The following is a 25,813-nucleotide window of genomic DNA, read 5'->3' as shown; positions in this document are numbered from 1 at the left end:
AAAAAAAAAAAAAAAAAAAAGGCTAAGATGACAAATTTTATGCTATGTGTACTTTATCACAATTAAAAATAAAAATTAAATTAAAAATACCTTGGGACTCCAAAGAAGGCTAATCTTTCCAACAGTCAGAGGAAGTGGTCTCTGAGTTAAGCCCAGAAGCATGGGTGGGATGGTGACAATAGCAGCTAACGCTCTGTCCTGAGCCTTTCATGTACATGAACTTGATTAAAGCTTTCTATACTCCACCAGATGGATGCTATTACTCTCTCCAGCCTGACTCTAGAATCCAAGAGAAAGGCAGAATTCTTTGATTTATCTTTTGGTTTATCGCTTTAAAAATATCAGATGCCAGAATATTCCCACAGAATGTCCAAATCAAGAGAAGCGAAAGAAGTAAATGTAGGTTTCTGTAGTCAATTGTATTCATGTGGAGATATGTTGTTTACAGCTTTAAATAGTGTTCAGAAAACTCCAACAAAGGAATGGGCATCTTACAAATGTTTGTAAGTATGTAATTATGATACTTATCTTTTGAATCTATACAAATTAGAAATGTCCCCAGAAAGTTTTGCTACGTGACAATGGAACTGAAAATATAACAGCTACAGCTATCATCTACTCAATGCTAGGTTTCACTGGACAAAAAAATAAGTATTCTTAAATTTTTTTAAAATAAAAGAGCTTCTGAAATGGTGACTTCTGCATGCCCGAGCCTGGCAACACTTCACAGCATCCCTCCTTCCTCTTCTCCGCATGAGCCAGTCTTGGTTGTGTGACTACCGTCCCAGTCCAATCAGACGCAGAATAAAAATGAAAAGGTTGATGATGTCCAAGTAGATGTTCAGGGCAGCAAAAACATATTCTTCAGGGTCCAGGGAATAATGGTGGTGCCCTCCCAGCATGAGCTGCACATCCATCACCAAGTACTTGAAGAAAAGGAAGAATTAGCTACTTAAATTGTACATTTCTATGAAATAAGTGTCCCAAATGATCTGAAAAAAAATATTTTAGCATCAGGAGAAACATTGTCAAAAGTTTGTTTTGGGCTGAATATGTTATTCTTACAGCCCCAGTTGGTCACTGGGTCCCCAAGTTTGCACTCTATAAAAACAGGTGCCTCACCTCAGCTGTGAATCCCTTCTCCCCCCTTTCTCCCTATGTCTCATTCCAGCACCTTTGGAAGGAAAGCTAAGGTGGCAAATTATTCCAATTTGCCCAAGACTCTGATATTCTGGGAAAGTCCTCAGTCCCAGGCAAACTGGGATAAATTCATCATCTTTATAAAAAAGGGGGGGGGAAAAACCCAATGGCAGAGGATGCAGCTTTGCTCTTAGCCTTCATCTATCACCCTGGAGTCCCAGTTTCTCTGCAGAAGTGGTTTTCTTTCCATTCCGTCCCCAAATCTCTGACTTTAATTTATTGCTTCTTATAAGAGGGGATATAATGACTCTCAATCATTTCACAGACATGCATGAGATGGTTAGGACTGCAGCTTCTCGGGAGAGGTTATGTGCTTGACAGGAACATGGGATGAGCTCGATCCAGTGGTGCCCCGCCCATCCAGGAGGAACAGGGCTCAGGATACCACCCAGGACACAACCAACCCACAGGGAAGCCCCAGCCAGGATTCAGACTCCTGTAAGCATTTGGGAATGAGGCACCCTGCCTCACCCGCATGCCCCCCAACTCTGAGAGTTAAGCATCCCCCAAAATTCAATTTTCTTTTCCAGCAATTTGTTTGGCATAGGGTAGACCTGTTTGAGTCTACAATCGTTTTTACTCTGCCTGCAAACGGGAAACAGAAACACCAACATACTTTTGCATGGAAACATTGTTTGCAAGCATCAATACAGCAAGCATCAACACAAAAGGTCCGAGAGTGTAGGAATAAAGGAAAATGAATGCAAATAATTTCCCTTTAAATAGGAAAAGAAATGAGAAAACTGAAATGTATATGCTTAACCTTGTCTCCACCCATACCACTCTAAACACACCCGATCTCATCTGAAATATATATGCTTAACCTTAACCTCCTGGTGTGAATTTTTCTAACATTTGAAGGATATAACACAATTCCAACAAAATAAAAATGAAGCAAAATGTGGATAATGTTTAAGCCTAATGATAATATGTGGGGTTTATTACACCATTCTTGATCCTTCTGAATATGTATCAATACATTCTCGATATGTTTGGAAATTTTGAAAATAAATAATATTAAAAAATAAAATCTCAGCTGGGCACAGTGGCTCATGCCTATAATTTCGGCACTTTGGGAGGTGCCAAGGCAGATAGGATTACTTGAGCTCAGGAGTTTGAGATTAGCCTGGGCAACGTAGTAGGACCTTGTCTTTACTAAAAATAAAAATGCAACCAGCCAGATGAGGTGGCATGTGCCTGTAGGCCAGCTACTGGGGAGGCTGAGCTAGGAGGATTGCTTGAACCCAGGAGATGGGGCTGCTGTGAGCCATGATCATGCCACTGCACACCAGCCTGGGTGACAGAGCAAGACCCTGTCGCAAACAAACAAAAACAACAAAACCCTGAAAGATGTGATATGATAAAAGCATGAAATGGAATTCCATGCAGCCCTTGCAAAAAAATTAGTTGCACCCAGGTCTGCTAATATGTGGAGGCCATTATTTTTAAGTGAAAAAGCAAAGGCAGAACATTATACATAGCATAGCTAAGTTTGTGTAAGAAGAAATGGTGCCTATGTGTAAAGAAATTCTAAAAGGATTCCAAGAAACTGCTAACAGTTGTTCCTTCTAGAGATAGGGGATAAGAGAGGGACTTTAATTTTCATTTTATAATCTTCTATGTTGTTTGAATTTTAAAATGTGTGCATGTATTACTTTTTAAATAAAACATTCCTTAAAATAGTTTTAAAGAGACGACAGCAAGAGATGGGACTAAATGGAAGGAAAGACATTCCCAGATACATTAGCAGTGACCTCCACCAGTTCTCTAGGAGAAGTTTCTATTGTGAAAGAATAGAAACTGGTCTGGAGGGACAAACAAAAAAGAAACCACACCCCTGCTACACTAAGTTTCAAAGCTTATAAATAATTCTTTATTCTTTTCTGAAATATTCACTCTTTCAACAAAAGTGATGTTTTCATGGATTGGGAAGACCATCTGGCTCTCCAGAGGGTAGTGGTTTTAAATATGATCCTTTAAAAAGGAGCTGAAGAGTTTCCAGTGAATTCCTAACCCCATGTGACTCCAGGCCTAGCACAAGGGCTTGTCATTGCACATATCACATTCTTTACCAAAGAGATGGAGCAATGGACTTACGAATGAGAAGAGCACAGTTCCGAGTCCAGCATACAATAGATGCAGCCACTGCAAAGAGAAAGGATACAGTTGTATATGAAGAAAAAGATTTGGAATAATGAAACGGGTCACTTAAGTCACCGCTGCCAGATAAGGAACCAATATCAAGAAAGCTGAATCTGTGGGGGAATTCATCTTTTCTTTTTTTAAAACTAAATTTTATTTTCTTTCAATAGCTTTTGGGGAAGAGGCGCTTTTTGGTTACATGGGTAAGTTCCTCAGTGGTGATTACTGAGATTTTGGGGCACTCGTCACCTGAGCAGTATATACTGTATCCAATATGTAGCCTTTTTACCCTCACACTCCCCCCACCCTTCCCCTAAGTCCCCAAAGTCCATGATAGCATTCTTAGTCAACAGTACCCACTCAATTCCAATGAGCAAGCAAATAAAAACTAAGCTTGCACATGCCAAATAATATTCACCAAGTACGTGCTAAATGTCTCATGCATGGTAGGGCAAGTAGAATGTATTAGACGTATTTCACTTTGTGCCCCATCCACATACATAGCCCTTCTAGAGAATCTGCCCTCTCCCCTCAGTTCAAGGAACAGGAAGCTTTGGGGTCATAGTGACCTTCACACATCCTAGCTAGAGCTGATTGACAAGCAGTGGAATACCCCAGCTCCAAAAACAGTGAGTCTGATGACTGATCAGGGACTTCTGATATGTCAGTGGGCTTAGACAGATGCACTAGGCCAGCTGGAAATCAATTCTTAGGATAGAGGGAACCAAGTAGCAGAGGCTGTTATATCTTTAGTGCATGCTGGCACTATTACTGCTATAAGCAGAGGTGGCTAGTCAACTCAGCCACAGAGAGGAAGGCAGGGTTTTCATTCCTCGGAATCCCAGTTCTTCTTCCCACCTAGGAGGTCTATGAGTTTCTCTGGCTCTTTGCCTTAAGCTAGTCCGAGTGGTATCTGTTCCTTGCAACACAAACAGCCCCAGTCAGAATATGGAACTAGTCTAAATGCCAAATGACTTGGTTCTATTGGGGAAGAGGATTAAAAAATGGAGTACAAAATCTGAAAAAAAGGCTACATATTGGATACAGTATATACTGCTCAGGTGATGAGTGCACCAGCATCCTGAAGAGTTCTTCAGGATGAGAGAGCTGGTTCTGAGAGGGGTGGGCAAAGCACTGCCAGCTTTCACCAAGAATAGGCTCTTGGTGAAGACAATCAGAAGCCAGTGATACAGTCTGGAAGACACAGTATTTCCAGACTGAGCTAATAGCAAGAAAACACCTGATCACTGGAATCCAAAGGTTTCAAAATTGCCAAAGTCCAACAAGCATGTAGACGTAGGGAATGGCTCCAACAAAGCCTTCCATTTAAACACATACGCAAGACTGTAGATGTCTGTCACAGAAAATTTAGAATGGGAACTAAGATCTATCTATCTAGTGGGAAAGAGTTTTTTAACTGCACCTAAGTTATACTGTAAAGACTTATGGAACCCACCTAATATTTGCATTATTACTACCAATATCTCTGCTGCCATTAATAAGTGGAGAACTGGGGCCTTTTAAGGCCCATCTTTGTGATGCCTTTGAGTTTATCTCTAAAGTGCAGGTGCCACCTTCCTAGCTCGAAGCCTATGGGGTCATTCATAACACCAAGAACTGTTGATTCTGTGTATGTCTAAAGATCGTGTAACTAGTTCACTTGTCGCCCAAGAAACTCCTTGGTTCAGCATTGGGACCAAGTTGGCCTTAAGGTTTTAGTCAAAAGGGTCCCAGGCCCCAGACCAGCTCTCAGTGGATCTGGCCTCCACACAGGAGCCACTGACTGATTGCCAGCACCAGGCCACATCACACCTCTCGGTCTCTACAGCCCTTCAGAGTCAGTCCATGGACTGTGCAATGAGGTGGGAAGAGCATGGTCACTCGAGTCGCCCTGACCTGGCCTCAGTGCCACCCTGGCCACTCACTCCCTGTGGGATATAGATGAATTATTAAATTTCTCTGAGTCTGTTTTCTTATCTATAAAATAGATGAGCTACGTACTTTTCAGGAATGTTGTCAGAATTTAATGTAATGTTTTGTGAAAAACACATAGGCTTATGTCCAATATCTAGTAAGAATTCAATGAATACATTAAAGAAAAAAAAAGCTAGAACTGGAAAATAAGGAGCCTCCTCTAGGCTGCTATCAAAAAGGCCCAAACAAGTCTTTCTTTTCCACTCCTGGTACTTCAAACAAGCGGCATCCAAATATAGGAGAAGGAATCTGGCCTGCCCTCATGGGTAGGCTCACCTCAAGACCCTCTTGGAGAAGAACAACCATCTAGGGTTGTGGCTCAATGTTCACACGCCAGAGTTTCTGCCCATGGTACTTCCTAACAACCACTGTGGGGGCCACTAGGATCCGTCTCACAGACCTTCATTTAGCAGGAGGAGAATGGAACTGACCACAAGCACAGTTGCTGTGCTGTGCAACCTATTGCAGTTTGCACTTAGGCCATGCTTCCCCCTTCTCAGTCCTTGCTGGGAGCAGCAGGGCCCTCCCTGGAAGACACATCACCACCCTGATGATTGACTTTAGCTCTGGGACTTCCTGATGGCCTTGCTGAGCCGCCCTCAGACCACTCCGTGTGCTCCCACTCAGCCTCCCCTCCCTCTCCTTCACTCGAGGCCCGATATGCCTTCATGGTCTGACAGCTCCCCCAGCTGTTGGCTCCCTGCCCCTTTTCTCTCGTGGGCATTTCTCCTACTAAAATCTTTGCGCGCTTATCCCCAACTCCACGTCTGCTTCTCAGAGGACCCAGACTAACATAACCAGCACTTCATCTATATGTTTAACAATTCTCTGAGGTTTCCCAGTAAGATCTCACTCACATATGATCGCACGAAGATTAAGATAATTCCATAGATTAAAAGCACGAAGCAGAAAACGAACAGCACTCCATTTAGCAAGGTAAAATCCCACTGAGGAAATATAAACAGCATAAACAACTCAGTTATCATCTATAAGAAATTTTAGGATGTTTAAAGATGTATCTTATACCCCATAGAAGAAACTGGCCCGTTGCTAATAATTTACCCTGATCAATTCCAAGAACCATGAAAATACATTAGCTCCAACCTCTAAAAAATGCTACATAAAAAGTGTTACATTGACTGGGAGAAAAAGGTAGAAGTATGCGTGAAATGCCAGTAGCTGTGAGTTGATATTTGGAAACTGGTAATGGGTACCTAGGGGTTCATTATATTATTCTATTTTTGTACTTATATGAAATTTCCCATAATAAAAATACATTGAATGAGCAGGATGCATATTTGAAGGTATAGGATGATCATATAATCATTTATATGTTCAAAAGCATGTACATAGAAAACATTAATGGAGTGAAACATACCAAGGTGTTAACTGGCTATCTTTTTCACATTTATATGCATATATTTTAACAAAAGTATATACTAAACTTTCAGAAGTTACTGCTAATGATTCTTTTGTAATTTGGAAATGCATTTATGTGGTTTTTGTTTTTGTCTTTATAAATCAGTGACCCAAATCAGCCTGAGGAGATTAAAGTTTTCTTAAGAAAGAGGATATTTATCTTCTGGCCTTAAAAAAATTAGATTATACAGACAAACAAGAGCCTTTAATTCAGTATATTTTCTTGCAAGAGTATTTTCCTAATTCTTTCATTTCCCCCATCATTAAGGCAGGATAACTGGGGTGAGGTAAATTCAGGTGGGGAGCCCTGTCAGCTCTGACCAAGCCCAGGAGATAACAGGTTCCAAGTCACGCCTGTGGTGGGCTGTCAGCTTCAGAGGCCCACAGAGCACGCAGTCACTCTGGGATCCAGGTGACGTCATCCAGGAACAATGGTGGGCCATAGCGTCCACACCCCAACCTCACCCAGTTCCCTTCTTGGCCAGTGCCAAGAGCCCACACAAACCACAGCCACATCCCAAATTCCCAAGCCCCACTTTAGAGAGAAAGGCAGGCAGACAGGGAGGCTGAACAGCTGAGCATTTTGTATCCACATGACACTATCACCCAGCCCAAAGGAACTGCTTCAACTGTGAGATCCAATTACAGTTAAACCAAATGGACGTTTAGTTAATTTTCTCCCTGCTAAGTCGACAGTTGGGGTTCATGAAAAAACTCAGACTCACTGTGTTCCTACATTTCCTCTGCATCCCTTGGGTTGTGGTTGGACTGAATTTTGCCATCCCTAACACATAACTTAACAAAGGGAAAAAATGTGGTTGACCATGGGTTCAGCTGCCTTTCAAAGTCATCAACGTCAATGCCATCTTTAAAATACTTTCTGGCCGGGCACAGTGGCTCATGCCTGTAATCCTAGCACTTTTGGAGGTGAGGTAGGAGCATTGCTTGAGCCTAGGAGTTCAAGACCAGCCTGGGCGACATAGGGAGGCCCCTACTCTATAAAATATTTAAAAATTAGCCGGGGGTGGTGGCAAATGCTTGTAATCCCAGCTACTTGGGAGGCTGAGATGGGAGGATCACTTGAGCCCTGGAGGTAGAGGTTGCAATGAGCCATGTCTGTACCACTGCACTCCAGCCTGGGTGACAGAGCAAGACCCTGTCTCAAAAATAAATAAACAAACAATAAAAAAAAAAAACTTTGCAATGTAATATTCACTCCCCTGAATCCAGGTCATAGGTTACCTGTGACTTAAAATACTAATGGGCTTTTAAAAAAGTATTCTGGCAGTTTAGAGGATTTTTTGAGATAGAGTCTCGCTTTGTCACCAGGCTGGAGTGCAGTGGCACGATCTCGGCTCACTGCAACCTCCACCTCCCGCGTTCAAGAGATTCTCCTGCCTCAGACTCCTAAGTAGCTGGGAGTACAGGCGCGTGCCACCACACCCAGCTAATTTTTGTATTTTTAGTACAGATGGGGTTTTCACCATGTTGGCCAGGATGGTCTCGATCTCTTGACCTTGTGATCTGCCTGCCTCAGCCTCCCAAAGTGCTGGGATTACAGCACCCAGCCATCTTAGAGTATTTTAAATGGCTTAAGAAATCTGTGCATTCAACAGCGGCCCACCTTACTCATTGCAAGGAAGCCTATCTGTGTACAAATCGGCTGGTATCTACAAATGACCAGCTTTAAGATGGCAAATACTGATCTCATCATCAATTAAAGTGGAATCTCTAACTTTTGATACAGTTTGACTAAATATCTAGTAGATCCTTCTGTCTCTCTGACACTTCTGTTTCCACCAGGAAAAGGCTAAAATTCAGCATGTGTATAAGACCTTCCTTATGATGTTTGCCAAACAGCTTGGGAAATGCACTCCCTTCTGTGTAAGTTATTTACCTGACTAAGGCCAGCCCATTCTTTACAAAAGGAAACTGACCAGGACTGAAAGGAGGGGCCACAGGAAATGCTGCATCAGCTCTCAAGAACACCCTGTGGTTGGACAGAGGCTGAGCCATCTCACAGTTCAACCGAAATCATCTCGAATTATGAGATGTCCTCTGGGACATCTTGGCATTTTGGAGCCTGGTAAACTGTACAACTTTAAAATTTTTAAATTCCCTGTATCAGTCAGTGCCCTAGCAAGGAACAGATGACACACTCAAATAGAATGATCTGAGGAGGGTTTGTTTGTACAGGAACTATCCACAGAAGTGTCTGCAGGCAACCAGAACGGGTAGTGCAGTAAGCTAGGCTGGCAGCCAGCCAAAGAGCTGTTACCAGTCCCAGGCCCAAAAGGGGAAAGGGGAGGGGGCAGTTACAGGACCCCAGAAGGTGTGTTGAGTTAGCCATCTTGTGATAGGCAGTGAATCTTGCTAAGGTACACCGCTAGCCGAAGAAGAACTTGTCACTGGGAGGAAGCCATGGGAATCAGTACCTCTCCCTTCCTGCCTCTGTCTCCAGCTGGGACTCCCCATTGGCCAAAGCCCATGGAAAGCCCAAAGGCAAGAGGGCCCTGAAGGTGAGACCTCCAGGACTGAGAGAGCAGGGGGAGGCATAGGGAAATGTTTCAGGGACAAAGGGACATACCTGGCACATTCCCTTCAATAATACCTACTTTTGTTTGTAGAGCAAACAAAGTGAGTGCTAGTGTCACCAGAGTGGTTGCAGCTGTTGCCCATAACACTTCCTCGGCCTTGTAGAAACTAAAACCAGAGACTGTGATTATTGTTCACATACATTCCAAGAAAAGCACACACAAATCAAAGGAAATGTGTATCAAAGACTCACACTGAGATGGCTCCTAGCAGCAGACCTTCAAGAGCTGTCTAAAAACAAAATTCACAATAAATCAGAAGCCTGCTTCCCGAGGCATGGGGGCAAGGCCCAGAATTCAGAAGAGGTGCTTTGAGGGGTGTGCTGCTGAGCAGGATCTAGGGAGCAAGGGGGAATATGCACAGCCTGGTACACACAGCCACAGGGCGACTATGGGGAATAAACAGAATTCAATATTTCCGTAACATCCTCCCTAGGATGGACAAGAGAAAAGTATTAGTAAACATTTCTTTGAACACTGTAGTAACTTTAACATACTCAGTGAATTAAATATGTATTAATTATGAATGTAGAAACCAAGGTAAAAAGGTTCATTTGTAGACCATATTATCATTCATCAAAGGGGGCCACCCACACAGTATCAATGTTTCATCAGGACAGGATATGTGATATCTAAGCTTCATAACACTCTGGGTACAGACACTTTCCACGGCACCTGAGGGACAGCCTTCCAACCTCAGACATGGGATGAGAACCAAGGTCTTCCCAGTGCCGGAGATGGGGCTGGAGGGCAGATACTGGCAGAGCAGAGTGTGGAGCTGCACCTGCAGGTGCCAGCCCCGGGCTTAGGAGGACTGTCATCACGCAGATAGAGCCAGGGGTGCGGGGAAAGGTGGGATAAGGGTAGGGGCTGAGAGCCAGTGGGCCGTCAGGCTGGGGGATGAGACCAAGAAAGGCACTGAGGTTGTGCCCAGGCCCACAGACCTGCCAAGGCATGAGGACGACAGAGCAGTGGCCACAGGGCTAAAGGCATGCCCAGCCCCGAGGCTGCTCTGCCAGAGGCAAATCCAGAGACTGGGCTGACCCACTGGTCCACAGGCAGAGCCAGGAAAGACTCCTCCAGTCTCCAGGGGTAAAAATGAAGGCATATCCTAGTACAAGGCCTGCGAGAAAAGGCTTTGAACTCCCGCTGGCCAAGGATGGCTGGGAGCAGAGGCTGGGAAAGAAGTGGAGTCCCCAAAGTCCTGGGTCGCCTGTCTGGCATTTCCAAACCCAGTGGGTAATCGCCTGATTCTCTACCTTGTACAACTTAATGAAGTAGGTTGTCTCTATTTCCATTATAGGGAAAACAGTGTATCTAGTCTCCATACAAATGACATTTAATAATGTGCTCGCTTCCAACCTTCCTCTCCAGATGACTTTTTTCCTCTTACACTGGATCAGTTGCTTCCTATTTCCCCAGCTCCAGCAGCACATAAAGGAGGTATGCATGTGTGTGGTGTGGGTGGTGTATGTGTGAGTTTGTGAGTGACGTGTGTATGGTGTGTGTGCCTCTGTGTCTGTGTAATATGTGTGTGTGAGTGTGAATGTGTGTGTGGTGTATGTGGTATGAGTAGTGTGTGTAAATGTGTGGTGTGTGTGTGTGTATGTGCTGAGTGGTGTGTGTAAATGTGTGGTGTGTGTGACTGTGTGTATGTGCTATGAGTGGTGTGTGTAAATGTGTGGTGTGTGTGTGACTGCATATGTGCTATGAGTGGTGTGTGTAAATGTGTGGTGTGTGTGTGACTGTGTGTGTATGTGGTGTGAGGAGGGTGTGTGGTGTGAATGGTGTGAGGCGGTGTGGGGTGTGTGTGACTGTTGTGTGTGTAAATGTGTGACTGTGTGTTGTGTATGTAGATGTGTGACTGTATGTGTAATTGGGAGCAACTGGAAGGAGACAGGGAGAGAGAAGAGGAAATGGTTTCAAGCTGGAAAACGGATTTCGGTTTTGGAAAGAGCGGAAGGGAGAGTAGGAAGAGGCCATGGAAGTCACAACTGTCTGAAGACTTCAAGAGCTCAGAACATGGGCTCAAGGGGCCAAAATTCTATGGGATTCAAAAGCTGTTGTCAGTGAATGTGTTTTCCTTTTTTCCCTCAACTCCTTTTCTGAAATGGGCTTTTTCCTATATATCTTCTAACCCTTGGACATGACGTTAAGTCTGGAAGACATAACAAATGCTTTACCCCTGTATAATATCTCTTAAGCCGTTACTTGCTTTGAGATAAACAGCAAAACCTCAGAGATGAGAGCTTCCTTGGAGACCAATAACTTTTGTCTCTTGTAATAAACATTAAGGCCATTTAAAATGTTTAAATAAAAAACTCAAACATTTCTGGGAAACCAGCACGCCCTCCTGTCGCCCTTCCCCACCGTCTCGGCTCCCAGATTCCCGCCTCCGTCTGGCTTCCAGCCCCGCCCCGTTCTGAGTGTGATCTTTGCTGTCAGCGCAGGAACTGGGACACCCCACTGCTGGCCTGGGCAGTGAGCAGGGTACCCACACCAGCTAACAAAGGCTCCTTCATGCTCTGGCAGGTGAGGAAATGTCCAAACCTGAACAGCGGGCAGCTAGTCTTCTCCAGCCTCAGGAGCCAGCTATTCCTCCCAGCATGTAAATCCCCAGGGTCGCTGCACAGTACTGGTGCTGAGTCTCACCGACGGTCACGTGTTCCCGCTCGCTTTGACCACCAGGGGGCGCAGAACCAAACCTAGGCTCCAGACACGAGCACAGGACTTGACGTATTTTGTCCACGAATCTAACCATTAACTTTTTCTACCCTATTTTTCCTTTCATCAGATTTTTCCATTAATTGATCTTATCTTTATATTATTGATATTTTTTTAAGCCACCTCGAATCTGATTTGGGATCAGATGGGGAATAAATCAATTGGCAAATAAATCTTCCCATGAAAGAAAGATCAACACTGCTTGGGAAGAAATGCCAACCTTTCCAAAAAAAGAATCGTTTGCTGGCCAGGCGCAGTGGCTCACATCTGTAATCCCAGCACTTTGGGAGGCCAAGGCGGGCGAATCACCTGAGGTCAGGAGTTCGTAGACCAGCCTAGCCAACATGGTGAAATCCCGTCTCTACTAAAAATACAAAAATTAGCCGGGCGTAGTGGCGTGCACCTATAAATCCCAGCTACTCGGGAGGCTGAGGCAGGAGAATCGCTTGAACCCGGGAGGCGGAGGTTGCAGTGAGCCCAGATCGTGCCATTGCACTCCAGCCTGGGCGACAAGGGCGAGAGACTTCTTCTCCAAAAAAAAAAAAAAAAGAAGAAGAATTGTTTGCTGACACCCTCCTGAATCATACTGAGACGGTTCTGGGTTTTCATAAGAGGACCCAAACACTCTCGGAGTTACTATCTGTGAGCTTCAGAGAGGCCACACCCCCGGGAGGCAAGAGGTTTGGCCTGACTGTTCCGCCTGACTCCTGAAGGATGCCAGGTCACTGGGGAGGAGCCCTGTGACCTCTGGGCAGCTAAGCCCTGAGTTGGAATGCGGGGAAACTGGTGGAAATTCGAGTTCTATTCAGGTTTAGAAAAATCTAGGAGCTTCAGGTACCTGCTGAGAGCTGGCACGATCCTGGGGTTCCTGTGGGCAGCACAGAAAGGAATTGGCTACAAGAAAGGGAGCCACCCAGTGTTCTGTGGTCCAGGGTGGCACCAACGACAGAAAATGGGCAGGTGTGGCGAGGCCTTGTGAGTGGAAGCCACCACAATGAGGCGCTGGGGAACCCGGAACCCGGGACCAGGAACCAGGCCGCGGATCAGGAGAGCCCTCTCAGCCCCTGACTCTGTGGTGCTGCAAAAGCCCTCGTGAGCTGAGATGCAAGCTGTGGAAATGAGGGAGAACCTCGCTCAGAGATGGGTTCTGCTCCCAGTGGGATTTGAAGAAGAAATAAAATACATTTTACAAGAATAAAGAAATATAAACTTCTTGCACATGACTTTGTGAACTAGACGTGGAAACCACTCTCCATAACAAAATGTACTTCCGCCTGAGAGGGGTCCGGCAATAGCCAGGTTAACTGTTCCTGAAGTGTAACCCAGGCTCGGGAGTGCGCGCCCCCAGGTGGCCTCATCAGAGGCAAATGTGCCGGCACGAAGTCGCCCAGATCCCCAGATCCCCTAATCTGCTCAAAGGGTGTGATACCATCTCATAAGTTTACTACTTCATTACAAACAAAATTCCGTCAAGAGAACGTTTCACACATAATTTCTATCTGTATTATTCCACAGGAAGAGTTTCCATAATAAAACGAAAGAATTTAATAACGCGACAAAAATATATTTCAGAGGTAAACTAGAACAGGTGCTGACAAGGTTTACTTACAAAGAATCCCAGGAGAATGTAATTTGCAGGCACCTGACGGCGGAGATTCCCACAGCAAGCAAGTATAATCAGTACCACAAAAAATGCTGGGCTGGAGGATAATTTAAAACCACGTGTTATTTGTTTTCAGTGACTATATCATAGCATATTATATTATACAGAGATAAATAGATGTAGATATAGATCATAGTATTACTATGATCTTATCTCATAGTATTATAAACAAAAATGTTAATTATTATTTTTGCCTTTTCTTAACTTTTTTTTTTTTTTGAGACGAAGTCTCGCTCTTGTCCCCGAGGCTGGAGTGCAATGGCGCGATCTCGGCTCACTGCATCTCCACCTCCCGGGTTCAAGCGATTCTCCTGCCTCAGCCTCCCATGTAGCTGGGATTACAGGCACCTGCCACCAAGCCCGGCTAATGTTTGTATTTTTAGTAGAGATAGGGTTTCACCATGTTGGCCAGGCTGGTCTACAAACTCCAGACCTCAGGTGATCCGCTCACCTTGGCCTCCCAAAGTGCTGTGATTACAGGTGTGAGCCACTGCACTCGGCCTTCTTAGCTTTTAAAGTTAACTTATCTCATTTCCATCCACAGATAACTTATGGGCATTAAAATATTTTTATTTTAAAATGATTATAGATTCACAGGAATTTGCAAAGAGATAAAGAGGTCCAATGAAATCTTCACTTAGTTTCCCCCAGTGGTTACAGCTTATGTATTTATAATACAGTACCAAAACCAGTACTTTGACATTGATACAGTATATATATATATATATAAAATTCTGTATCATCGAATTATGACACAAATCTATGTGCAGATGCATGTAACCACTATCACAATCAAGACTCAGAACTATCCCTTCAAGAAAACATGCACAAACACCTCTCTTATACTACCCCAGCCCTGTAGAGTGTGAAAGTCACCGATGCCAAGATGGAGTCACTTAGGTCACACCCAGAATGGAGCCAGAGGCCATGAAGGAGGGGATCTGTATATCTGAGATAAGAACTAGCCCGAAGGCCTTTTAAAAACCCACAAGAAATTTCTATATGCCCCACATGTCCCTACATGTCCTGCCTACATGTCTATAACAGGGTATATCATAAAAAATTCCTCAAGATGGCAGCATTCCAGCCAAGCTGCTCTGACAAAAACACTTGCCTGGCAATGGCTATCTCCACCAAGGAGTTAGCACCAGCTCCCGTGACAAGCCCCTGTGGCCAATGATTTTTGTTTCAAAATAATTTACATAGACTTCTCTTTGCCTTTTAAAGACTTCCTCTTATTCCAACCTCTCCATCATCCATCATGGCCTGTGTATCCCACCTTGCAATGCCCCTGCCACTTCCAAATACACTCTGCAGGAAGCCTGTCTGTCATTAATTTAGGCTGACAATAGTAACACCCACACCCACACACTCAACCCTACCTCCTGACAGTCGTTAATTTGTTTATTCTTCATCCCTATAATTTTATCATTTCAAGAATGCTATACCTTGTACCTCATTTTGAACAGTAAAAGAACCTCAGGCAATAGACAGTAGAAAAAACAAATTGTATTAAGTCCAATGATACTTACAAGGTTGCATAGATGAACCAGGGGTTTTTGAGCACCCAAACTTTTAAAGCCTCCCTGGTTAAAAAAAAATTTAACACAGTTTTACACAATAAATATTTCACTAATATGTATTTAAGTAAAAGTAAAGCAATATCATGAGAAGAAAGGAAGAAAACCTAACTGATGAATAATGATGGATGGGGATGAAACAGTGAAATTTTCTTTTTCTTAAAATAGATATATTCATAATAAGTTATAAGTAAAATTTGGATGAATGCAAATGTCCTAATAAAGGTTTTTATTTTTAAAATGCTGAGATTGATATGTGTGCAAAGCAAAAGAAATCAACTTCTCATCTGTTTGTTTCATAAATATAGATTTTCATAGGATATGTTTAAGCAGTGACAGATCATAGTCCCTCAAATAAGTTATTTCTTTTGTTTTTAGAGACAGGGTCTTGCTCTGTTGCCCAGGCTGGAGTGCAGTGGTATGATCGTGGCTCACTGCAGCCTTGAACTCATGGTCAAGTGTTCCTCTTGTCTCAGCCTCCTGAATAGCTGGGACTACAGGCATGTGCCACCACATCTGGCTAATTTTTATTTTTATTTTTGTAGAGATGGGGTTCTCACTATGTTGCCCAGGTTGGTCTTAAACTCCTGGCCTCAAGCAATCCTCCCACCTCAGCCTCCCAAAGTGCTGGGATTACAGGTGTGAATCACCGCACCCAGCCCCCTCAAATAATTTCTGGATTTAACACTGTTCCAGCCTCCAAGGTCTCCATAATCTCACCTTTCTTTTTCCTTGAGAGAGAGTCTCACTCTGATGCCCAGGCTGGAGTGCAGTGGCTCAATCTTAGCTCATTACAGCCTCCACCTCCTAAGTTCAAGCTATTCTCCTGACTCAGCCTCCTGAGTAGCTGGGGTTACAGGCACCCACCACCATGCCTGGCTAATTTTTGTATTTTTAGTAAAGACAGGGTTTTGCCATTTTGGCCAGTCTGGTCTTGAACTTCTGACCTCAAGTGATCCACCAACCTCAGACTCCCAAATTGCTGGGATTACAGACATGAACCCCCACGTCCGGCTCACCTTTTCTTCTCTATCCAGTTTTAACTGTGGAAACAGCTCAGGAGAAAATAAAAAAGAAAGCAGTGTCCAAAATAAGAGTTTAAAAAAAAGCTTTTTTGCTTCGGTTAGGAAGTGAAAGTAAAATTCTAGAAATCTACTACCACCTTGGTCTAGGAGTTGCCTCGGAAAAACAAAAAGAGACAAACTGTTTTTAAATGATCAAAATTAAATTAAGCTGATTCAATAAGAATTAATGTGAACAACCTAACACTTAATTCTACATCAGTCATAAAGACTTACCAGAAAATAAACACACTGGTAATTACCGCAGTGAGCAACAGCTGAGCTGACAGGAGGAGGAACACTTTGATAATGAAAGCTGAGGAGACAGAAACATTATTTTTATGACAAAATAGTCAAAAGTAACTACATAAATGTAATGACTTATTTTTGACATTTAATGAAAGGATTATTATTATTTTCTTTTTTTTTTTTTTTTTTTTTTTTTTTTTTTTTTTTTTTTTTTTTTTGCTTTTTTTTTTAGGATGAGAAAGGCAGTGCTAGTTTACAGTCAGCAAATGGAATAACAACAAAAATGCAGCTCTATAGAACTTTTAGAGCACACTCAATCCAGATGGTTGGATAGAGGTGTTTTATTGGAGATCTGATGGTTTTATCCATGGGAGCTCCAGAATTTTCTTTTCTTTCTTTCTTTCTTTCTTTTTTATTTGGAACAGTTTCACTGTGTTGCCCAGGCCAGAGTGGAGTGGCACGATTTCAGCTCACTGCAACCTCCACCTCCCGGGTTCAAGCGATTCTCTTGTCTCAGCCTCCTGAATAGCTAAGATCACCACCACTCCCAGCTAATTTTTTTTTTTTTTTTTTTTTTGTATTTTCTAGGTAGAGATGGGGTTTCGCCATGTTGCCCAGGCTGGTCTCAAACTCCTGATCTCAGGTGATCTACCTGCCTCAACCTCCCAAAATGCTGGGATTACAGGCATGAGACATCACGCCTGGCCAAAGTTCAGATTTTTCAAGACGAACTCAGGAATTTAATTCCTTGTCATGCACACCCCATCCTCCTTAGGATCAAACATGATTTGAAAGCCTCACCGTGTCACAGGCCCATCATTAGGGATCCAGCGAAACTACCTCCCTGCACCGGACAGCAGCAGCGCTTCAGGACTGTGGGGAGAGGGGATGTCTCCTTGGAGATGGATTTGGGCTGCAGAGAGGTTGTGGAGCTTTTCTGCCACTTTCCTCTCCAGCCTACCTGCCTGTAGTAACTCTCTTCTCTTCTGCTTCCTGATGCATAAATAGATAACTTGGTGAACTGTACATGAGGCCAAAGAGTTCCAAAGGAATGACAGGCCAACATACAAGGCACAGCACATGGGCACCTCTTTCTGCTTACATCCTGGGCCCTCTGAATATAGCACTGGCAATGGCAATTTGCCTTTTGTGTGGCTTTATCCCAGTTTCAAAGGAAAAAAAAGAAGTAATGCTGCTTAAAATTAACTTATAGGATTGTCAACTATCCTTTTGCTGGGCAGTTTCTATGCATAGGAAGTATGACAACAAAGCAGTGGATCTAAGCTATCTTAATAAAAATAGCAGAGCATATATTCCCAAGTGCATGCTGCCTACATGAAAATATTCATTTAGCTCACATTAATTTGTCATCTGCTATGTAGCAGGGACTGTGGGGGAATATATTAAATGTGGCCCAGGCTCACAAGAATAGACATAGAGATCAATGGAATTGAGGTGACAGTCCAGAAACAAACCTTTCTATTTATGGTCAATTGATTTTTAACAAATATGCCAGGAAAATTCAATGAAGAAAGAATAATTATTTTGACAAATGGTGCTGGGAAGCTGGATATACACCTACAAAAGGATGAATTTGGATCCCCAACTAACACCAACCACAAGCCATAACGTGGAGTCATAATGGCCATAGCAGCTCACCTACCATCTCACTATAAATGAATGAGAGCTCCCAATTCAAGACCAATATAAGAGTGGACCAACTGAGTCAACCCACAGAATTATGAGAGATAATAAAATGGTTGTTGCTTTCTTTAAGTGGACAAAGGATTTGAATAGACATTCCTCCAAAGAAGATATATGAATAACCAATAAGTATAAGAGAAAATTTGTTAATGAAATGTAAGTCAAAAGTACAATGAGATAACACTTCACCGTCGCTAGAATGGCTATAACCAAAAAGACAGACAATGACAAGTGTTGACAAGGATGCAGAGAAACAGGAGCCCTCATACATTGCTGCTTGGAATGTAAAATGGTGCAGCCACTTTGGAAAAGTTTGGCAGTTCATCAAAATGTGAAACAGAGTTATTCTATGGTTCAGCAATTCCTGGGTATCCACCCAAGAGAAATGAAAACATATGTCTACACAAAAACTTGAATATGAATGTTGACTGCAGCATTATTCAAAATAACCCAAAGGTGGAAACAATCTAATTGTCTGTCAACTGATAAATGTATAAACAAAGGTTTTCTATTCAGGCAATGGAATTGTATATGGCCCATTCATAAAAGGAATGAAATACTGACACATGCTACAACATGGGAGAACCTCGAAAACATTAAGTGAAAGGAAATCACAAAAGACCACATGTTGTATGATTCCATTTACATGAAATGTTCAAAATGGATTCATAGAGAGGTCTGAAAGTAGATTAGTAGTGGCAGGGGTTTGAGAGAGGGAGGATGGGAGTAACTGCCAATGGGTATGGGTTTCTTTCCTTTTTTTTTTTTCCTTTGGTAAAGATGGTGTTTCACCATGCTTCCCAGGTTGGTTTTGAACTCCTGATCTCAAGTGATCTACCTGCCTCAGCCTCCCAAAGTTCTGGGATTACAGGCATGAGCCACTGCACCTAGTCTGGTATGGGTTTCTGTTTGAGGTGATGAAAATGTTCTAAAATTGATCATGTTGATGATTATCAACTCTAAATATACAAAACACCAGTGAATTGTACACTGAAAAGGGATTTTTATGATTTGCAAATTAGATCTCCATAATGCTGCTTTAAAAAATGACAAACCCCATAACTCAATCCATTACCCTGCTATACTTTTCCTTTTCTCCACAGCACTTACATCTTTTCATATACTATATAATTTTTTTTAATTGGACAAAGGCCAGCCTCTACCCTCCAGGAGAGGCAGATATAAATAACTGACTCTTACACTGGCAAGGAGGCTCTACATATTTTTCAATTAGACCTGAAAGACTAATTCGATTGGACTCCTTAAGCCTCATTTTCTCACCTGTAAAATGGCAATACAACTTCTGTGTTTGTAGGGTTGTTGTAAGGACAAAATGCAATAACATTGCCCTTGCACAACACCCTGTGTCGGCCTGGTATTGATCGCAGAGACAGCCAGTGGGCTCAGCTGAACAACTCCAGATAGAGGTGGCCATGTGATACAGGTGGGTCAATGACGTGGCATTCAAAACTCTGGGTGTGGTTTCTAGAAATTCCTCTGAAAAGAAGACTGGCTTGGTCAACTCTCAGGATACCTGCAGCCCTCTCTTGGCTCTACTTTGCCTTTGGCTGTTTGCCTTTTCCTTCTCCTACCTCAACGGCTAGAGCTCCAAAAGGCAGCTTTCCAGCCACAGGAAAGGAGTGGTGAGGGCCACAGGGAGACCAACAAGATTCAAAGTTCGCAGTCCACCTGCAAGTTGTCCAGGCCCTCAGAAGGCCTAAGGGTGGCAGAGCGGAAGCTTTAAAACTTAAGCCAATATTATGGTATCACCTTGTATACAAGTAAAAACATTTTATGATCCATGACTAATTCATATTTCCTTAAAAAAAAAAAAAGTTATTCACCATATGTTTCTTATGAGTTTCTGAATGCCCTGGACAACTTGGAAGCAGTCAATTATAGCAGTCCTACATCATGTTTTACGAGAAAGCATGACTCAGAAAAACTGAAAACAAAATCATATCTGGCAATCTACACTGTGGAAACATTTTAAGAGAACATGTGCTCTTCTCTTCTAAAAAGGTAATTTCTTTATTCTCACCTCTGCGGACAGATGCATCTGAGAAAGGATTGCCTAAAGTTGCATTGCTATCACCTGGGGTGATGTCATCTGAAATTTCTACCACATAGGTATTCAACTGCTCGGTGCCCTTTGGCCGTGGCTTCTCCCGAGTTTCTTGTGGCCCAGCTGAAGATGAAGGTGTGTAGCGCTCACCAGATTCGGACTGGATGCTTTTATCTGCTGCTTTCCGAATCAGATGTTGATGATCTCCAGAACCAAAGTCTATTGGTTCGCTGACCTCCAAGTCCAATTTCCTAAAGGGGGAGAATTGTTTTTCAAGTCCTTATGATCACACCTCTACAACCTTAGCATCCTCATAGTCGTTAGGCGATTTCTTCTTAATTTTAACTGCCTTGGCTCAATACTTACCAAGTTGGTGCTCAGTAAATATTTGTTAAATGAATAACATTTAAGATGAAACCCATAGAGTAAAATAATTTGATTGTATTATGAAATTAATTTTTAAATAAAATTTATTCAGCAAAAACTTAATGAGTGCCAAGCATAAAGATGCCCTTGCTGTCTCTGCCCTCAAAGAGCTTACATTTTGGAAGACAATATAATCAAGCAATCATATAAAAGGCAATACAGGCCAGGCATGGTGGCTCACGCCTGTAATCCCAAAACTTTGGGAGGACGAGGCAGGCGGATCGCCTGAGGTTGGGAGTTCAGACCAGCCTGGTCAACATGGTGAAACCCGTCTCTAGTAAAAATACAAAAATTAGCCAGGCGTGGTGGCAGGCACCTGTAATCCCAGCTACTAGGGAAGCTGAGGCAGGAGAATCGCTTGAACCCGGGAGGCAGAGCTTGCAGTGAGCCGAGATCGCGCCACTGCACTCCAGCCTGGGTGACAAAGTGAGACTCTGTCTCAAAAAAAAAGAAAAGAGGGCAATATGAGCAGACCAGGAACATTGGAGGAAGTCTTGAGAGCCCTGAAGGAAATCTGGAGGAACTTGCAGGGAGTAGAAGAGGTTGTCAAAAGCTTCTAGAGAAACTGAAGGTTAAGCCATGGCTGGAAGTGAGTAGGGATTAGTCAAGTGAAGAGGTGGGGAGAGGTTTTCCAGACAAGGAACCAGCCTGGACCAGGACTAGAGAAAGCAGGGATGGCAAGTTCCAGAAATGTACCTGGAGCAGGGAGTTTGAAGGGGAGAGTGGAATGAGGTTACATGGAGAAGTAGTGGGCATGCCTCTGAGAGGCTGGCAAGCCGAGTTAGGGAGTCTGGACTTCATCCTGAAAGCCATGGGTATGATTTTTCAGAATAGGAGTCCCCCAGTGATATCCACGTCCTAATTTTTGGAACCCTTGTCTATGTTACCTTGCATGTCAAAAGGAACGTTGCAGATGTGATTAAGGACTTTGGGATGGGGAGATGATCCTAGATTATCTGGGTTGGTCCAATCAAATCACAAGGATTTTTATGATCATAGGTATAACAAGGCAGCAGGAGGAGCAGAGTCAGAGAAGGAGATGTGACAACAGAAGCAGAGGTCAGAGCGATACAATTGTTATCTTTGAAGATGGAAGAAGGGGGCCATGAGCCAAGGAACGCAGGTGGCCTCTAGAAGCTGGAAAAGGCAAAGAAATGGCTTTTCCCCTACATCCTCCAGGAAGGAACCAGCCCTGCCAGAACCTGGATTTTAGCCTAGTGAGATTAGTTTCAGGCTTATGACCTCCAGAACTGTAAGATAATAAATGTGTGTTGTTTTAAGTCATTCGGTTTGTGGCAATCTGTAACAGCAGCAACAGGAAACTAATACAATGGGGAATCAAGGAAGGTTTCTCAGCAGGGACCCATGGAGATCTCCTAGAAAGAAAGGTTACTCTAGGTAGTGTGGAGAATGGGCCACACTAAGCCAAAGTGAGGCAGAGACCAGAAATCCAGATATGAGATGGCAGTGGGCTTTGCCACAGTGCCTTCCAGCCTGAACACAGTTCTTAAGAAACTACTACTAGGCCGGGCACGGTGGCTCACAACTGTAATTCCAACATTCTGAGAGGCCAAGTGGGTGAATCACGAGGTCAGGAGTTCGAGACCAGCCTGGCCAACACAGTGAAACCCCATCTCTACTAAAAATACAAAAATTAGCTAGGCGTGATGGTGCATACCTGTAGTCCCAGCTACTCCGGGGGCTGAGGCAGAAGAATCACTTGAATCCGGAAGGCGGAGGTTGCAGTGAGCTGAGATCGCACCACTGCACTTCAGCCTGGGTGACACAGTGAAAGTCCGTCTCAAAAAAAAAAGAAAGTCGCTACTAAATGGACAAAAAAACTGCAAAGCAAAAGGCCCCTATTAACCTTCTGGGTAACATGAAGTCTCAGGCAAGCCCCTGCTGCTGCGTTCTGTTGCACAGAGTCACGAAGGGGCTTGGGAAGGACACTGCTGAGACAGCAAAGCCTCGGGCAAGCTGAAGGCCAAGCGGGAAAGGCATAAATAGAAGGTCTGAACAAAATGCCAGGTCTTGGAGAAGCAGATGCAGTGTGGGAAAGATGTCCTTTCTCCTCAAATTAATCTCCAAATTTTACAAAATTCATTGGGATTTTTTTTTTCAGTACTTGCAAATGTAAGTCCAAAGTTTATCAGAAAGAGTAAAGGTGTGAGAATAATCAAGAAAAAAATTAGAAGGAGGAGGTTTATGGTGGAAGGGATGATTTACTTTTATCAGGAATCAAAAGATTATAGAGCTTTTTAATGAAAACTGTGGTAATAGTGTGCCAATAGATAAACAGATCAATGAGTTGGAAGAGATTCAAGAAACAGACTGATGTACACAGGATAATTTAATATTTGATAAAGATGAAATTTCAAATTATTGTCCCATGGTGTGGGAAAAATTAGCTATGTACTTGGAAAACAAAATAGAGTTTAATAGCTATTTCACATCTTATACAAACACGTATGCCAGATGAACTAAAGATATTATCATGAGTAGTAATAGCCATAGATATTCTACAAGAAAATACAGGAATATTTGTGTAAGTCTTTGCAAGAATGACACCATATAAGAACTGCTTTGGCCGGGTCCGGTGGCTCATGCTTGTAAATCCCAGTACTTTGGGAGGCCAAGGCAGGCGGATCACCTGAAGTCAGGAGTGGGAGACCAGCCTGGCCAACATGGCAAAACCCCATCTCTACTAAAAATACAAAAATTAGCCGGGGCATGGTTATGGGTGCCTGTAATCCTAGCTACTCGGGAGGCTGAGGCAGGAGAATCGCTTGAACCCGGGAGGCGGAGGTTGCAGTGAGCCGAGATTGCATCATTGCACTCCAGCCTGGGCAACAAGAGCAAAACTCTGTCTCAAAAAAAAACTGCTTGGCAGATTTGGGGTACAGGAGCACTTTAGATACCACTACAAATATTAAACGCAATTTTTTTTTTTTTGAGACAGAGTCTCACTCTGTCGCCCAGGCTGGAGTGTAGTGATGCGATCTCAGTTCACTGCAAGCTCCGCCTCCCAGGTTCACACCATTCTCCTGCCTCAGCCTCCCGAATAGCTGGGACTACAGGCGCCTGCCACCACGCCCAGCTAATTTTTTTTTTTTTCGTATTTTTAGTAGAGACGGGATTTCACCGTGTTAGCCAAGATGGTCTCGATCTCCTGACCTCGTGATCCTCCCACCTTGGCCTCCCAAAGCGCTGGGATTACAGGCGTGAGCCACTGCGCCTGGCCAAAATGCTAAAGTTTAAGTATAATATTTGTGATATTTACTATACTGTAAGAAGAACTTTAACAAAGAAAAATGGGGAACCCAGTAAGATGATGAGAAAAGCCCAGGCACAATGACTTACAACTGTAATCTCAATGTTTTTGGAGACCAAGGTGGGAGGATTGATTGCTTGAGTCCAGGAGTTTGAGACCAGCCTGGGCAACATAGTGAGATCCCATTTCTAAAAAAAAAAAAAAATTAGCCAGGCACGGTGACATGTGCTTGTAGTTCCAGCTACTCAAATGGCTGAAATGGGAGGATTTCTGTAGCCCAAAAGTTCAAGGCTGCAGTGAGCTAGATTGTGCCACTACACTCCAGCCTGGCCAACAGAGCAAGATCTTGTCTCTAAAACAAAGAGAGAGACAGAAAAGAACATCAATAGGCAATTCATATGGTCAATAAACTTAGGAGATGATACCTCACAAATAACCAAAGAACTGCAAGTAAAAACCAAAAAGACTGGCAAAGATGAAAAAGGTAAGTCTGAGAATTGCAAGGCTGTGAAGAGATAGGTAATAGAGAATCCAGGGCCACAGAATGACCTGCATGGACCCTACACATGTTTGTGTTCATGGGCCCCTTCCCCCAAAAAATACTAAAAATTGTATGTTATGAGTGCATTGGTACAAAGATGAATATAATCCTTTCCGGAGTCATTATCTATTACATATTCATTATTACATTCACTTTTTTCTCCTGCTTTAAAAAATTAAAATGTGTTTATGGCCCCTAAAACTATTGTGAGTCCTAAGCACTGTGCCTACTTGCCTAGTATCAGTCCTGGGACACCCTCATGGGGACATAAACTTTTACCGGGTCGATGGCAATTTAGCAGCGTCTATCAGAATTCAAAATGTGTCTTACTTTAGCCCCAACAGTTACATTTTTAGAAATGTATCCCACAAACCTATCCAAACAAATAGGCAAAGATACATGCATAAGGAAGTTCATTACACTGTTCATTGTTTGTAACTACAAAAAAATTTTAAACAGTTTAAATATCCATCAGCAGGGGAATGGTTAAATTAACTTTGGCACAGGAAAAGGCAGATATATATGGATTGATGTGGAGAGTTCACTTTTACACACTTTTAAATTTAAAAACTAACATTAGAAAATAACATTGAGCAAGATCACATTAATGTTGTACCTACATCCACACACACACACACACACACACACACACACACTTCCTGAGACTGGAAAGATACACTATAAACTGTTCACATGATCATCTCTGACCCAGCAGAGTTGGGAAACACACTCTGAATAGTATGAATTTTTACAATGAGCATCTATTACTTATATAATAACAGAAAAAGATATTTACATTGTGAAGAGAAAAGGAAATATTTCTCTTTTTGATAAAGTTTGGACTCCTCCGAGGAAAGCAGTCTTCACGCAGAGCTGAGAGGCACTAGAGGATGCTCAGATAACCAAGTTGATTTCCTCTCCAGTGTCTTGCAAATCAGAAGCAGGAGAGGCAGCAAGATTTTCAAAGCACTCAAAAACAAAAACAAAGCCACAGGCAACTGAGTTTTCTTCATGAAACTATATTTGGCTGGTGCCTGAATCACAAAATGAGGCTTTCACTTGGCCCTCAAGTAGCTCTCCCAGCTCCTGAGCTAGTGGTAGGTCATCCAAAGCCTGGGCAGGCGCTGGGACTGAGAGGTAATGTTCTGAGCGACAGTTAGGAGAGTGGCAGTTGGAGCATGGGTGGACCTAGGTGGAGGG

General features: G+C 43.1%; 1 protein-coding gene across 1 annotated transcript; it reads right to left on the bottom strand.

The window, feature by feature from the left end:
* Positions 1–354: 354 nt before the first annotated feature.
* On the bottom strand, positions 355–25,780 carry LOC112621249 (protein lifeguard 1-like). Its single transcript, XM_025380606.1, has 10 exons — positions 25,410–25,780; positions 20,352–20,626; positions 16,595–16,673; positions 15,249–15,302; positions 13,663–13,753; positions 9,524–9,561; positions 9,351–9,438; positions 6,174–6,263; positions 3,298–3,345; positions 355–926 (listed from the first exon to the last, which is right to left on the bottom strand). Coding segments are annotated over exons 1-10 (915 nt in total). The 5' UTR covers positions 25,412–25,780; the 3' UTR covers positions 355–776.
* Positions 25,781–25,813: the final 33 nt, after the last annotated feature.

This window comes from Theropithecus gelada, chromosome 3, assembly GCF_003255815.1.
Source record: "Theropithecus gelada isolate Dixy chromosome 3, Tgel_1.0, whole genome shotgun sequence".
Classification (NCBI taxonomy): domain Eukaryota; kingdom Metazoa; phylum Chordata; class Mammalia; order Primates; family Cercopithecidae; genus Theropithecus; species Theropithecus gelada.
Note: the sequence above shows the minus strand (reverse complement) of the source record. Positions and strands in the feature narration are given on the sequence as shown.

Excerpts from the sequence above, each read along its gene's own strand:
- LOC112621249 (XM_025380606.1), bottom strand. Across the intron at positions 6,264-9,350 it reads TGTTTGCTCTACAAACAAAA|TGGGATTTTACCTTGCTAAA; the intron begins GTAGGTATTATT and ends ATATTTCCTCAG. Across the intron at positions 927-3,297 it reads GAACTGTGCTCTTCTCATTC|TACTTGGTGATGGATGTGCA; the intron begins GTAAGTCCATTG and ends CTTTTCTTCAAG.